The sequence below is a fragment of the Psammomys obesus genome, unplaced genomic scaffold (assembly GCF_907164565.1).
Source record: "Psammomys obesus unplaced genomic scaffold, mPsaObe1.curated_primary_1811, whole genome shotgun sequence".
Classification (NCBI taxonomy): Eukaryota; Metazoa; Chordata; class Mammalia; order Rodentia; family Muridae; genus Psammomys; species Psammomys obesus.
The window spans coordinates 11846028-11862012 of record NW_026596134.1 but is presented as its reverse complement, the minus strand read 5'-3'; the positions used below and the strand labels follow the sequence as shown (position 1 = coordinate 11862012).

The window sequence follows — 15985 nt, the reverse complement described above, 5'->3', positions numbered from 1 at the left end:
AAACCTTAAAGCGATCAGACACTAAGTAGAAAATAAGTGTTCAGTTAAACAACGTTCAATATCTGTAGGCAAGATTAGATAAGACAGAATAAATTATAGATTGTACTTAGAATCTAACTGGTGGACCACACTTTCATATTAGAAATAACTTCAAAATTAATGAACTAAACTGAAATCTTAGTAAGTTAGAAAAATAATAAAATAATAAACACCAAGATTAAAGAGAATGAAAAAGGCTGGAGAAATATTCAACATCTCAGCATAAAGAATGAGTGAAAACAGAGAAGTTTAATGTATTCAATTTAGAAAGAATACAGCATAAGGACAGTATTCTGAGAATCTTCCAGAACCAATGGTGGTGGTGGGGGGGGGGGGGGAATCAATTCACAAGTCAAGAAATCCTAAGTGGAAATGTGTGTTAAAAAGGAGTGTGCAGCTGGTCATAGAGCCATATGCCTACCATCCCAGCGCTGGCAAATGGAAGCAGGAGGTTAGAGGTCAGCTTTAGCTTATGTAACAAGTTCAAGGCCACTGTGAGCCTTGTGAGACCCTGTCTCAAATAAAAATAAGTAAAAACAATAAAACCTCCACATGAAGGTTCCTTATTCAAGGTTGTGCAGTTTTATCATATAGAAATATATTCAAAATTAGAAAAGTACTCTTGAAGTATGTCCAACACAAATGGAAACTAGTTAGACTTAATGATAATTTCTCAGCTGCAGCCGATGCTAGAAAATAACAGGATACATCTTCAACCAAAATCCAGTTGTTAAAATCAATAACAAACCGGTAACTCAAGGGGGCAGACAGATGGATCCGCAGTTCAGAGCACTTGCTGCTCTCAGAAAATCTGAGTTCCGTTTCCAGCACCCATGTCGGGTGACCCAAAACCATCTGTAACTCCAACTCCAGGGGATCAGATACCACACCTCTGGCTCTATGTGCACTTCACACACATACACATACCCACATGCAAGCACACATATCCACATAATTAAAAATAATAAAAATGAAAATAAATCCTGTCTTTAAAATATAACTTTAAAAACTACCTGCAAGGACACAACCAACTCTTGAATGTGGTCCTCTGACCTCCACATGTAAACCCTGGCATCAACACACACACACACACACACACGATCAATAAATACCTGCTGAGCATGGTGACTCATGACTGTAATCCCAGCCCTAGAGGAGCTGAAGCAGGAGGATTGTAGTGAATTCAAGAGCATCCTGGCTACTGAAAATGACCCAGTCTCAAAGAAAGAGAAAGGAAGGAAGGAAGGAAGGAAGGAAGGAAGGAAGGAAGGAAGGAAGGAAGGAGGGAGGGAGGGAGGGAGGGAGGGAGGGAGGGAGGAAGGAAGGAAGGAAGGAAGGAAGGAAGGAAGGAAGGAAGGAAGGACTCCCATAAGCAAACAAAACAAAACAAAAACATTTTGGTAGCTTATTGAACAAAAATATATAATAATAAACCCAGAAATTTTTTACAGCTAAACATGCTAAAACTTCGAAAGCTAATTTAGTTCTTAGAATCTAATTGATATGTTGGGTTTTTATATTAAAAAAATCCAAAATTAATGCACTAACTGCAACCCCTGGAAGTTGTGCAAATAATAAAATGATAAACTCCAAAATTAGAAAGAATAAAGACACAGGTAAAAACTAAACAGAGATACCATGAAGAAGATGCAAGATGCTAATGGGTTGCTGGAATGACTCATAACAGTAACAAATTTCTGGTGATACTGATCAAGAAAAAGCAAGCAAACACATAAGTGATATTTTAGGAATGAAAATAAATTGTGATCTCATAAAGATTTAAAGCACTGTCAGACATTAGACACAATCATTATACCCTCAAACGTCCACGCTAAGAGGAAATAATTCTCAGAAGAAAATGTGGTGCAAGAACACGAGGGAGCTTCCTGCAGCTCCTCAGAGTAAAATCACATTCTTTGCAGGAAAATGAACCAAACTAAAGGGACCATCGTGTGTAGCGGTGTGTAGCGAAGAACACCAGACTCAGAAAGACAGTCACGTGTCTTCTCCCACAAGGAAGACTGAGATTTAAGAATATAAGAAATATGAAAGCGGAGAGAAAGAATGGGTTAGGGTTAGGGGTGAGGGGATGCGGATGAACTCGGCACACACACACACACACAGGGTGTCAAGGCGAAATACACTATTCTGTATGCTAACTGAGAGGTCTCAACAGTCACGTGGCTAAAACGGGACCCAAAAGAAAGAGTGTGGCAGAGAAGCCTTGACACGGAGAAAACGGAGCCACGTCACTTTACGTCCTCCAGTGACACTCTGAGGGATGCAATGCTTTAATCTTACACAAATGAATCCCAGCAACAGAAAAAAGGACTCTACCTCATCCTAGGGGATTTAGAACAAACAAACAACAGTGACGCCAAAACTTGGTAAGAAAAGAGAGCTAAGGCCTGGAGAGATGGCTCAGTAGTTAGGAGCATCCACATGGCAGCTCACAATAACACATAACCCCAGCTCTAGAGGACCCAACACCTTCTTCTGACCTCTGAAAGCACAGGGTATACACATGGTACACAGACTCACATGCGGGCAAACACTAATTAACATAAAATAATGTTTTAAAAAAAGAAAAGAGTTTAGTTTTATAGAGCTGAACTACACTCCTGAACAGAGACATAAGACCCTAAGAATCATCATTAAATGTACAACTTACACAGAAGATTTAAACAAGCGCTATTACTCCAGGAAAGTAAGGTTAATTTAATATGTTTTACAAATCAACTAAGGAAATTCATCACATTAAAGGGAAAACATATATAAATAACAGTGAATACAGAAAAATAATTTGACATCTATCCAAGATTTAGGAAATAAATAGAATATTAAAAAAAAAAACTTCTGCACTGGACAAAGCAGTCTATAACACACCCCATCAATACTTCTGGTTACGACAGTGAGTCCATTTGGGGTTGGCCACCAACACAGCACTGGACCTACAGAGACTTTTCATCTCACTACGCTGCGGTGGGATCTCGACAGCACAGCCAGGAAAAGAAGCCACAGCCACAAGGACTGGCAAGGAACACGGATGTTATTTGCATATGATATGATTGATTACCTATAAACATTCCAAAAGAATTTACAATACATGATGGAATTAAGAAATTTAAATTATTTCTGCATGCTGTATTAATCCATTTTGGTTTTTTTTTTAACTATATTCATAACCTTGGACACAGCTTGTGGCTCATAGGCCTAAATGTAGCACATGCTCAGTAAAAATCATGTTTAAAAGTTCATGCCTGCACTATTTCTAAAACCATAAACATTATACAGCAATAAAAGCGCACAGTATCGCTATGTGTAACAACAGTCCCATGGGAATGCTCAGAAACAAATGATCAGTAGGAAGAACAAACACAAGAGAGAATACATGGTATGTTTTTAAGCGTTATATTACACTTTATTCATTAATTTTGTGAGTGTTTGTACGCATGGGCGTGTGTGCAGACAACTTGTTGATTCTCTCATTCCACCCTGTGGGTCCTAGGAACCGAACTCGGGCTTTCAGGTTTCATGGCAAGCACCTTTACCCGCTGTGGCAGTTTGAATGAAAACGGCCCTCACAGGGTCATAGGAAGTGACATTATTGGTAGGCCTGGCCATGCTAGAGGAAGTGTGTCACCTAAGGTTGGGCTTTGAGGTTTCAGAAGCTCAAGCCAGGCCCAGTGTCTCTCTTCCTGCTGCTTCCTGATCTGGGTGCAGACCTCTCAGCAACTTCTCCAGCTCCATGTCTGCCTGCACCGTGCATCCCACCGGGATGATAATGGACTAAACTGGACTGTGAGCCAGCTCCAATTAAATGTTTCCTTTATAAGAGTTGCCATGGTCATGGTGTCTCTTCACAGCAGTAAAACCCTAACTAGGATACCGGCTAAGCCACCTCATTGACCTGATTATTTTTATATGAAATTCACATATAGACAAAATTGGCCAATGGTGCTCAAAATTAGGGAAGTGATCATCTTGCAGGGGGAGTGGCTTAAGGCACAAAGGGACTTCTTCAATGTAAAATAATGTTCAACTTGTTGGTCTGGATGTTGTTATGTGGGTATGTTAACTTAAAACAAAACAAAACACAAGGCTGGAGAGATGGCTCAGAGGTTAAAAGATCTGGCTGCTCCTCTAGCGACCTGAGTTCAATTCTCAAGACCCACATGGCAGCTCACAACTCTATGTAACCCCAGTTTCAGGGGATCCGACACCCGCACACAGACAGACACACAGTCAAACCGCCAACGCACAAACAAACAAAACTTTAAAAAACCAGACTAGAGATCAGTGCCCTTTCTTACATGTACAATTCAATTTAAAGTATATAACACGACGATCCACAAACCAAAACACAGAAAGAAATGCAGCTGCAGAGCTGGGATACAGCTCACCTAGACACAGATGTTAACGGTGGGTACAGATGTAAGAAGATACACGTTTACATGTATTTATGAGGTATGCAGATACAAGATTTAGATATCTATTCTATTGGATGTTATAACTGACACGTGTGCATGTATGCCGCATGAAAAATAAACCTGTATTCCTCACATCACACAGAAAAGTTCCGGGTGGACTCTAGGCTGAGAACCAAGGTCACTCAGCCCCAGGACCCTGAGATGCCTCTGCCATTGAGAGACCAATCACAGAGACCATCACAGGCCAAAACATGGGGCTGGGGGTAGGCGAGAGAGGGTACTGCAGAGTAAGCATTGATCTCAGAGGGAGACGGGGAACACTGTTGGAATTATCTGTAGATACAACAGATAATTGGGCACAACCAAAGGGAGGAACTCGGGTGTGTGCTGGGAGGAAGTTTCCCCAGGCGAGAAAGGGGAGCAGCTATATCTGAACAGTGGAGGTTTTAAGTGGATTGAAATGACCGCTACATCATGGACAACGAAAAAAGTTGTGGCCAGGGCACGACAGCACAATGGCAGTGGGACGAGAGAGGCCACAACAAGTGTGGGAACAAGCTGAATAAACTAAGTTGAACACTTCCCTGAGTATTAAGAGGTAAGGACAGATTAGAGAAGGGGTTAAAAGTCTGGCGGAGCTCGGGTCTGACGAGGTGGGCATTGGGGCGCCTGGGCAGGTTCTCAGTGGACGAGGGAGACAGTAGCAATATTAGCAAAACAACAATAAAAACAGCCCAGTAATTTTGGCCGCGTGCCAGGCTCTGTGACAAGTCCTTTTCAAGGACTCTAGGATTTAGTCTCTTCAATAATCCTTTTAGGATTCCCATGTTACTTAAGGAAACAGCAGCCAAGACTGGGGTCTAAGGGGAAATAATTCCCCGGATGCACACAGCTGGATCGGCGGAAATAAGTGGGAAAAGGAGGTCTAGCGTCAAAACTCAGATCTGATGAGTGGTTTAGGGGGTAGAAGGCTTCAAAAGCAAATAAAGGGAAAAGCTAGCGGGACAGAGCTCCCTGAGGTCACACGTGGGATTCACGGAGTGAGGCACCGGCAGAACCCATTTAGGTGAAGATGACTTGAAAGACACCACCAGAAGCCTGGGGGGAGATGAATCAGATGCTTGGGGTGGAGATGGAGTCCAACTTTCCTAACCTGGAAAATGAGGAGCACAGTTTTGACGGAAAGAAAGCAGAAAGGAACGGGATGCAACAGAAAAGAGAACAGGCCCATTCTTCCTGGAGATCTCTACCCAAACGGCCCCGAACTGCTCCGAACTCCTTCCTTTGTCCCATTCTTCCAAATTACAATCTCACTCTCTGGGGGACATTCATTCATTCATCTGCAAGCTCGCAAGCTGGATGAAAAGACACCTATCAGGGATAGGGAGACGGCTCAGGCAGTAAAGTGCTTGCTGTGCAAAACATGAGGGCCTGATTTTGATCCACCCACATAAAAAGCTGGGTACATCTGTAATGTGAGCACTGGGAGGCAGAGACAGGAGGACCCCTGGGGCCTGCTGGCCAGACAGTCTAGCCCAAAGCAAGAGCTCTGAGTTTGGCGAGAGACCTTGTCTTAAAAAAAGAAATAAATGGGAAAAGAACTGAGGACCTGATTCCGACCTCTGCTCTCCATGAGCACATACATACACACACACGCACGCACGCACGCACGCACGCACGCACAACTATAGAATGTGAGTCCCCTGAGAGTGGTCCTGAACCTGCTCCGGCAGTTACAGTTCCCACCGTCTCAGCATGCCCAGTGCTCTAGGGAGGGACAGCTCACTTCCTGTTGGCTGCCTTCCTGTCCCTTCCTGGGGTCAGCTTCCAGGTAAAATATAAAAGCCCCAACTTGTCCTTGCGAAGATGGCATCAGCATCCAAACTTCCGGAGAGCCACACTCTGAGGGTTCCACTCGAAAGGCTGCTGTGAGTTCCAGGGGCAGGTGGTACACTGTCTGCAAGGGACTGGGCAGTCGGTGGTATGCAGGAAGTGTCTAATTAGCGTTCTCTGAATTCATGGGTGAGCCGTTGCCCTCCGTTTACCCACTTGTCTTCAGCACTTTCCCCAGCCAATCCCTTAAAGCGGTTTCATACACGCGAAATACGCCAACGTACACCTCTGAGGCAGGAGTACACTCCCACCACCGAGTTCGGGTTCCCTGTGGACCCCTTCACGACAGCCTGGGAGCCTGGAGCAATGGTGGCCGTGTCTCTCCCTCTGCTGCTTCTAACCATTCGGCCACAAGCATCTGAAGCGTAGCAGGATGGCCAGAGGACGATCAAACGAGAAAGCAGTTATGGAGCTGTTCCTGTATTCACACGCACAAGCTTGTTGAGCTGTTCCTACTTCCAAAGCCAAATAGTGAGAGGAAATCTGTTCAAGGGTTAGAGATGCCCCAGCAACTAGGCTGGGTGGACTGTCTTGGGAATTCAGAAAAAACATGTTGTTGGCAGAATCTTTTTTTTTTAACCAAGTAAGTGAATGTGCTTGGAGGTGGCTGAAGACAACCTAAAAGATGAAGATGAAGGATGGAAGCCTCACCAACAAGGACCTAAGGGGCCCCTCCATCACTACGGTCTTCTACATGAACACGAAAGTCAACAGGCAAAATCCCATTTCCTCCCAGAATGAACAGGAAGCTTCCCCGACCTGCACTCCCACTTTTCTAGGGGGGAGACTCCATTTTGACTGTGGGGTGCCACCGCTCCCAGACAGGAAACCAGCAGAACACGTGTACATGGTCAGTGGGTGGGAAAGGCTGCAGTTCTGAGTTCAGGAACGGGAGATGTGAGCTCCCGTGGCTCTTAAGAGCATCCAGGAGTTCAGCTCCAGGAACGCAGCTGCCTTAGTTTCTTCACCTGAAGCACCATCGTCATTGTTCTTGGTCATTGACGTCATGACTAGGTTATTCTGAGACTCAGAGTAAGGCAGCAAGTAGGATCTAATGAAACAAGCGTGATTTTTCTGTTACCCAAATGGCCAGTCTTGCCCAGAGCAAGTTACTGTTTCTCAATAATTCTACATGCTAACATAGTCCCAAGGCCCAGTGCAAAGGTTTTAACTCAGAGGCACTTATGAACTCATCGGCAGAGTGTAGCTGATCTCATTTTAAAGTCCATACGACTTTGAATGTTTACGTTTTCGGCGACAGGGCTTCTCTGTGTGGCCTCGGCTGTCCTGGACTCACTTTGTAGACCAGGCTGGCCTCAAACACAGAGATCCCCCTGCCTCTGCCTCACAAGTGCTGAGGTTAAAGGCGTGTGCCGGCACCACCTGTCTTACCTATACAACTATTAAGTTCGCTAAATCAGAACGTTTCTGGGTTTCCAAAGTCGACCTTGTATGACACGCTAAAACCCCCCTCCCAAGGAGAACTTGCTCATCCAGATCTCTGCCTCGGAACTGGGCACACACTAGGCCGCACTTGGAAAAGCCCTTCAGGGATAACCATACCGGCACCCTGGTACCTGACGGGCATCCTTCCATAGAAAAAGCAAGCCCTTGGGTTGAGCATGGAGTTGATTTGATAGTTCTTGCCTACTATGCACAAAAACCCAGGTTCGATCTGAGGGTGCACACCTGTAACCAGACAGGAAGATCAGGAGTTCAAGGCCATCCTTGACCACATAGCAAGTTCCAGGAAATCCTCAGGTCCATGAGACCCCACCTCAAAACCAAACCAACAAAACAATCGAAAACCAAAAACAAGTCCCATGAATACACGCAGTGCTCAGCCCCAAAGCAGAACAGCTCTGCGGCGGTGAATGGCTGTAGAAGGTTTGGCTGGTTTTCCAGGCCTATACACACTCTGCCTTCCTTGAAATGCAGCCGGGAGGAGGCCTTAAACAGCCTACCCATGAAAAGCTTTATTCAGCGCAATTCAATAACTGAAAGTTACTCACAATCATTTCCATCCACTACTGCGGCCGACAATTTTGTGCTCTCTACTAGTTTCATCTTTTAGAGGAAATGCTTTCTTTAAAAAATGGTTGGAAGCTCTGTGGCTTCCTCAAACACTGATTATTTTAATCATGATCTCCAGCCCCATGCAGACAGGAGGAGCATGGCAGGCACAATGCAAGTAATGGCAGAGCTCAGAGTAGGAGCTGCCTGTCCTTTCTTTCCCTAGATTCCCCAGCTGTGCGGGCCTCCAAGGATCAATGCAGAGAGATTGGCTGTGTCCCTCCGAAGAACAAGCCAACTACCCACAGCTCGCCTGGGTCTCTGCTGAGCCCTCCACGCCTCAGGCTTAGCTCATGTGCTTGTGGAAATCAAGGTTGGGGCTGGCAAGATGGTTCAGTGGGTACAGGAGGGTGCAGAAGAGCCTACGTGGCACCCAATATAAAGCAGGAACTTTGGAAACTTGGGCTTTGACCTCCACGGGCACAGCCACACTTCCACCACACGCACTAATGCTACTACTACTGATAAAGAAAAAAAAAATATAAGAGTCCAAGATAGAACTTTGTGCAGCCCCTCTAAAAGTCCTCAATACCGGTTGCATCTGGGATGCCAAGGGGCACTGAGCGCAAGTGCCACACTGTGCTCCGGAACCTTCTCACAGTGGAGATAACTGGGTCTATTTGATGATGTTCAAATATCATCCGCCTGTTGTTGGTTTTACCTGACACAAGTCCTCCAAGCTGATTCACGAAGTTTGGCAGACCTGCTCTTCAGGAGCGACACCATACGAGCTATCTTCATCCCTGACAGAACCACGCTGACAGAGACTGAACCCAAGCCTACCAGCAAGTTGACAGTGGGACCACCTGGGACACGACCATCCGTCGTTCCTACAACTTACAAAGGAGGCCTGGCCTTTTCACACCCCTAAAAATGGACTTTCCCCTCTCTCACTACAATCAGGCCTAGGACTTTTCCACACAATGACTGATCAGACCTTTTTCTCTGTGTTTCCAATGGTTTCTCAGGATGTGTTGTAAGTCATAACTAATTGCTACCTTCCCCCCTCCTCTCTCTAAGAACAAGGGTTCTCTGAAATTGTCCCGGCTGAGATGGCACATGGCCCTGAAGGCAGAGTTCCCCTAGGTCCTCTTAAGAGAATATTTGGTGCATGTTAAAAGCAGTGGGTTTACAACTGTGTTGGCCAAGTTCTGAGTTCTAGGGCTAGCCCCAGGTACTGCCTCGAGGGGGATTACGACCTCTGGGCTCCTGGTTCCTCTAGAGTAGCTAGCTCTCCTTTGATTCAGTTCAGATATCAGGGTCTTGCGTAAGATTCTACTTGGTGCTAAATATAAAACAGAAATGATGCCTACAAAAACGTGTGCGGCTCATTCCAATAAGTGGATTTCTTTGGTGTGTGTGGGGGGTGTCTATATACTTATAGCCTATAAAGAGGCTTGCCCTTCCCCCCACCCTTCCAGAATTTGGAACATCCATGAATTGAAGCAGTTAAACACGTGCTTATCCAATGTAAATTTTTTTTAAATAATTATTTCAAAGAGTAAATGCTTTCACAGTTATGATGTGCCTTTCACATAACTTGGGCTTTCTGCTACCAGTGAGGTTGGCATACACCTGAAATGTGCTCTTTATGAATCATTTTCCCCTCATAAACAAGGAGGAAAGTACCTCTCTCTCACTTGCTCTCTCAATCCTTTTCTCCCCCTCTCTCTTCCTCTCTTTTCCTCCCTCCTTTGTCATTTGGTTGGTATTCTGGAACCATTGTTAAAAAGTTGGCACAGCCATAAAAAAAAAAATACGCCAGCTCCAGTGCTTACGTGAGTGACTTTCTGACAACTGAGAATGACTGAGGACTTTATTGAACATCTTGTTAATTTGCATTGGTGAAATAAGCTGTTCACGACAGTGTAAGGATTAAATTCCCTAATTCTAAAGTAAAAAAAAGAAAACCAGAAGCGCCAATGATTGGAAGCGAATTCGCCGTACAACGCCAGGGTCACCTTTGAACTGTTCTGAGCAAACTTTGGGGCAGGGTGCAGAGAATCGAGGTGAATTCTAGAAACCAACAAGTCTCATTCATTTCCTTCGGTTTGTAAAAACAAGCAACTGACAGGTTTCCTGCCAATGGCCGTTTGCTGTTCTTGCAGATAAGAAAGTTCTCAACAGGAAATCCTTTGCTGAGAGACCAGTTACGCCATTAAACTAAAGTTGCTATCAAGTCCTAGAGCACTAAATATTTGATAATGTGGGATTGTGAAATAAACCCAAAATCAAATGATAGACACTCCATGGCTGCAAGCTGTTTCTCCACCATTGATACAGGATATTAAATAAACATTAAAACATATTTAGGAGCGCTTCCATCTCTCCTACCTCCTTGAGGCAATCAGTTGAGGAAAACAGGGGAGATGTGAGGTTCTTTTAGAAAGACCAAACAGCAATTTAAGTGAGTTTTAAAACCATCAAAAAAAAAGTGCACTGCTAAATACACCACATACAGAGAGAAGTTATTTCTAAATATAAAGAACTCAAAATTTAGGGGTCTAGCTAGGAGGTGGTGACACCCGCCTTTAGTCCCAGCATGGGGGAGGTAGAAGCAGGCAGTTCTCTGTGAGTTCAAGGATACCCTGGTCTACAGAGTGAGTTCCAGGTGAGCCAGGACCACATAGAGGAACAAACTGTCTTGAAAAAACAAAAAACAAAACAAAACAAAAAGGGACAGGGCGTCCAGGAGAGATGGTTCAGTAGTTAAGAAGTCTCTTTCAAAGGACCTGAGTTCGGATCCTAGCACCCACATGAGGTGGCTCACAAGAGTCTGTAACTCAAGCTCCAAGGACTTCTGGTAATATGCCCAGACCCACACACAGACACATACACCTACACATAATTAATAGCAAAAATAAATCTGTTAAAAAAAAAAACTTACAATTTAAAGATTGCCATTGACAAGATGGGCCAAAGCCTAGAAAACGTGTTGATTCTTATATCGACAAGTTTTACTAAAGAGCTTCAAAGCCAAAATTTAGGGAAGGTGTATGCTTGGTTATTTCCCATTTAGCAAAAAGCATTGAGAGGGGGCACCGGGGAAGGTGGTTAGGCTTCTGTCCTTGAGTAACATGTATGTCATTCACCATGAGTAACATATGGCTGATATAGCTGCTGGCAGCTTTCGGATGCCTGAAACAGCCTCAAAATGAAAAGCACCCTTTTCCATCCACAGCAGGGGAAAGGTTTCTAAACCAGCCGGGCAGTCTGGAAACAGTCCTCATTCAACTTAGGAGTGTTTCCTTTCCCCGCTCAGCTCCCAAGAACACCCTGCCCATTGCTCCCCGAAGCACCAGACAGTCAGAGCGTCTCTGCCCAGGGCAGCCCGAGAGCACCCGTCCAAAATACCACACAGGCCTTCATGATCAAATGCCTCAGCTCGACCTGGAACCCGCCCGCAATGGCCCTTCCTCCACGGGCCGCATTCTGGTCTCTGAGTCTCTAAAAAGACTTTTGTTCTAACACACACACACACACACACACACACACACACACACACACACACACACCCCTAATAGCAGAGACACAATCCCACAAGTAAAGGCTCAAACGCATTTTTTTTTTCAGCCTTCCCCTTGCACAACTCAGAGGCTACAAAAAATGCTAAGTAAGCATGAATGCTCACCCTGGCTTTCAGGCTTTTCCCTGAACTATTTTCAATAATAATAATAATAATAATAATAAAATAGTTATGAAATCCAGAAGACTGCATTTTTGGTAGTTGTAAAATGACCTTGATTTGACAGGCATGGTCTCAGGTTTCAACAGACGTTGTGGGAAAGCTCAAAGAAGCCAGCATATTCTCCAAGCATCTGTGACGACATGCAGGTTTTAGGTGGTCATGGTAGTGTTTGCATGGGGGGGGTGAGGGGTGGGGTTGGGTTACATGTCTCAGTTTCTATGACAACCATGTCTTCATTCCTGGGTTACTAGATACCATCTACTTCCTGTGTCTAAATTTTTAAACCAATCAGAAAAGTGTTTATACGGTTAACAACTTCTGGGATCCAGCTTCTTTAATGAGGCACTTTAAGGCTCAAATGAAGATGTCCACAAGCGTCACGCTGTCTTACAGTGATCCCGTTTCATCACGCGCACTAATTCGGTCTTCTGCCGCAAAGAACATCCCCTTTCCTGGATGTGAATTTATTCTGCTCAAAGCAGACGCCTGGGTTTCTTGCAATAGTGTGCAAGCTGATGGTGATTGCTTGCTCCTCATTGCCTGTTCTCCCTTTCACTGTCTAAAGACTTAGATTTAGCTCAAGAAACATGCTAATTCACATGGCACTTAAATTATCAAAGTAATGATACTGTTAAGCACCCATCTGCTGGTGTTGCTATTTAAATGCTCAGATGGAAAAAAAAAAATTAGGAAAAATTAATTCCGAGTTGAGCAACTTTGCATTCTACAACTTAGGAACAGAAATCATCGAGACGGTATTGTGAAGCCCCACATCTATCAATGCAAGCTAGAAGCTGACATCTGCAAAGAAATTTGTCACCAAAATGGCCTACTTTATCTGGATAGAAACAACAACAAAAAATTAAAGATAAAGACACCCAGGGCGAGCCAGATGCACCCAGATCAAAAAAGGCAACCACGCAGAAACCCGTGCACAAGAAGGCAGATCTGAAAATACAGCAAGGTTTTAAAAGATGGTTTCGGGTGACTGTTTTCATAAGTCCCCATCTAACTGACCAATCAGTGTGAGAGTTAGAGCGGGCTCCAGACATTCATGCAGTCTTCAGGGCTCTGCGCCCTCAGAGCTGCTCCCCCTGGCTAAGGGAGAGCTGGCGATCAATGAAAAAACAGGGAACAAAAGGGAAACACTGATGTCTTCCTCAGCTGGGAAAGCCGTTCCCTGTTTTCCCTCAATGAGCCAGTAGCACCCAGCCTACGACAGCGCCACGGGGAGCCTCCTCCAGCCGGGTCCAGTCCTTCCCGAGCTGGCAGTTTCGTCTTCGCAATCATGTGTCCCGACGCTAGCACAACCTGGTGACGGAAGGCTCCCGGAGCCCAACCAATTGAAACTAATAAATTAAATAAATTAATAACCCCCACGATTAAAAGCTCCCAAGAAAGACCGCGCTCCCCTTCCCCAAATGTCATCCCCAGACTATAAACAAAGCATGAAAAATAGTCTCTAGGAATCTGGGTTTTTCTCCTCAAGGCAACGTTTTCCTCCAAAACCAGAAACACTCCGGCTCCCTTGAACGGGCACTCTGGCTTGCCCATGTCACGCCGGGGTACGCAGCTCCGGTATTTGAGAGAGAGGTCTGAACTGCCCATAGGCACTCCGTTTATAATTGATAGCAAAACAGCCCGGACGGCGAGGCTGTAACTCTGCCCCGGCCAAACTCCACATTCAGCACGCTAGTTCCCTGAAAATACAAGTCATGCCTGGAGACCCCTCCGGAGCCGCCTCCCTCCTCAGTCATTAACAGAATCACATCAATTATTCGGTAATTTTTTTTATATAAATACCCATTGTCTACGATTTAAAAAAAAATAAAATTGCAAAACCAGTTATCTATAAATTCCAGGTTTTAAAAAAAAAAAAACTTTTCTTTCTTTCTTTCTTGCTGGCTGTTTTTTTTTTTTTTTTTTTTTAATGAACTTACTTTTGAGACAAAAACTAATGAAAATAAGCAACTCGCCATCCCTGGATCCTTCCCATTCTGGGCTGCACGCTATAAATCAATCCGAAACTAGGCGCACCGATGGGGGCGGACACCTTACGATCCAGCCGAGGGTGCCCCCCGGGTGGGCAGAGCTGGCAGAGCGAGGCTCAGGGTGACAATGCTAACCCGGGCAGGGGCTGGCCGGGCGGCCCGGAGCCGCAGTTCCCGTTACCTTCGATCGCCTGCCCCCCCCGCTGCTTCTCGCGGCCGCATTGGGGGGCTGCGGCGGCGCTGGACTCGCGGGGGCCCCCGCCGCCGGGTCGCGCCGTCTCCCCGCCGAGCTGCACCGACCGCGGCCGGAACACCCGGCTCCAGCGCCCGGCGCCCGCCCGGGGTCGGCGGCTCGGCTCCCACCCGGGCCCGGAGTCCTGCTGGGTCCTAGCGCTCGCCGCCGGGGCCGCGGCCCGCTCTGCAGCCTGCACGTACGGCGGGGCGGCCGGGGAGCGGTGGGGGGGGAGCCCCGGGAAAGCACGGGCGGGAAAGCCGAGCCGCCGTGGGTGCGGAGAAAGGGGAAGCTCAGTGCCGACGCCTGGGTACGCGGAGACGGACGCCGGCTCCCGCCGGACTCCCAGAAGACAGATGCTGGGATCTGCAGCCCGGGCGGAGAGCACGAGCGTGGCCCGGAGGTTTGCTCCGTGCACCTGTGGTATAGAGTGCGCTCCCAGAAGGTAAGAGACATCGCGGGATCCTCAGAGATTTCAAGAGCATCAGGGGGAGAAAAGTGGACAGTTTGAAACCAGTTTTCCCCAATCTCCCCCCCCCCCCCCCCCCGTTAACAGTTTTTGTTTTTTTGCATTTTTCTTTCTCTGGCTTTATAATTTGTGTTTTTAAATAACAAAGCCCCATATGGCTCACCACGTAGTCATCTGATTTTCAAAAGACCTCCAAAATTACATCAAAATATGCACTCATGTATCTCCTAAGAAATCAACTAGAGAGAATTAATGATGGCATATGGTGTGCCTCGCAGAGAAAACTTAATTACAAATTAAAACAAATGCGAAAATTCACAAATCCCATAAACCAAAAGTAAATTATGATATTCGATTGAGTCACATATCAACTCATGTGCCATCAGGAGGATGAAAACATTCTAGGTTCCTTTCTCCACAGGGGGAAGCTGCTACCTTGCTGGGAGTTCGCCACACCAGGGTTCCCCGCCCCGGCCCCGCCCCAACTCCCCACATCTACCCTCCTCCTGGCTCTCTGCAACTTTTGGGTTTACTGCGGCCCACCTGGAAAGGTAACTTAAATCCGGCAAGTGTTTCTTTAAGAAGACAGTTCCATCAGCCCGACATCCAAGAGAGAATAGTGCTTTAGCTGGGGGAAACTGTTTGAAAGGCTTGGCAACTGAACGTGTTCCTTCAGTCTGCCGATACCACCAAGTTAGAAGGTCATGCTTCATTCAGTCAGACTGCTAACAGCAACCGAAAGGAAAATCAAAACCGTGGCTTCTGACTTCTATTTTCAGAACAGAAAACGTCCCTTCGAAAAGTGTCTGTTTGCCCTCGCCTTTCCAGTGATGGCTACCTAAATGTAACGGAAGATTTTTAAATATTATTAATTAAACATCACCGCTACCTCTTCTCAGGCCTAGTGTTTATAACAGGGCACTTTCCGTCCATCTTCAGAATACTTCTGCAGTGATCTTTACCGCGCCTCCAAGAGAAAAACAAACATAATTCCCAGCTTTCAAAGGAGACCATGGAGGTCCTTCCCCCCCCCCCCCCCCCCAGGACTGGTCCAGTGCCACCGGGCTGGTGAGCAGGACAGCTGGAATCCCAGCCTCTGTTCTCCCACACTTGCAGCAAGCCCTGGTCTTCAAAGCAGCATACCATCTACCCCCCCTTCTCTACTTCTCT

The 15985-nt window shown here is 46.0% G+C and overlaps 2 protein-coding genes across 4 annotated transcripts in view; one reads left to right on the top strand and one right to left on the bottom strand.

Moving 5' to 3' along the window:
- Foxn3 (forkhead box N3) overlaps window positions 1–14456 on the bottom strand; it is a 350908-nt gene extending 336452 nt beyond the window's left edge. For 2 of the 3 annotated variants that reach the window (XM_055592711.1, XM_055592713.1), the window contains exon 1: window positions 14296–14456. The gene's annotated coding sequence lies outside the window, so the exon portion shown is untranslated. The remainder of the gene's footprint in view (window positions 1–14295) is intronic. The other variant, XM_055592714.1, reaches the window with a different exon arrangement.
- LOC129666086 (uncharacterized) lies at window positions 6988–15709 on the top strand. Its single transcript, XM_055593108.1, has 4 exons — window positions 6988–7212; window positions 14258–14791; window positions 15237–15366; window positions 15595–15709. The coding sequence occupies exons 1-4, from the start codon at window positions 6988–6990 to the stop codon at window positions 15675–15677; spliced, it is 972 nt and encodes a 323-aa protein (XP_055449083.1). The 3' UTR covers window positions 15678–15709.
- Window positions 15710–15985: the final 276 nt, after the last annotated feature.

Excerpts from the sequence above, each read along its gene's own strand:
- LOC129666086 (XM_055593108.1), top strand. The coding sequence starts at position 6,988 with ATGAAGATGAAGGATGGAAGCCTCACCAACAAGGACCTAAGGGGCCCC. Across the intron at positions 7,213-14,257 it reads CAGCAGAACACGTGTACATG|GGGCTGGCCGGGCGGCCCGG; the intron begins GTCAGTGGGTGG and ends TAACCCGGGCAG. Across the intron at positions 14,792-15,236 it reads ATAGAGTGCGCTCCCAGAAG|GGGGAAGCTGCTACCTTGCT; the intron begins GTAAGAGACATC and ends CTTTCTCCACAG.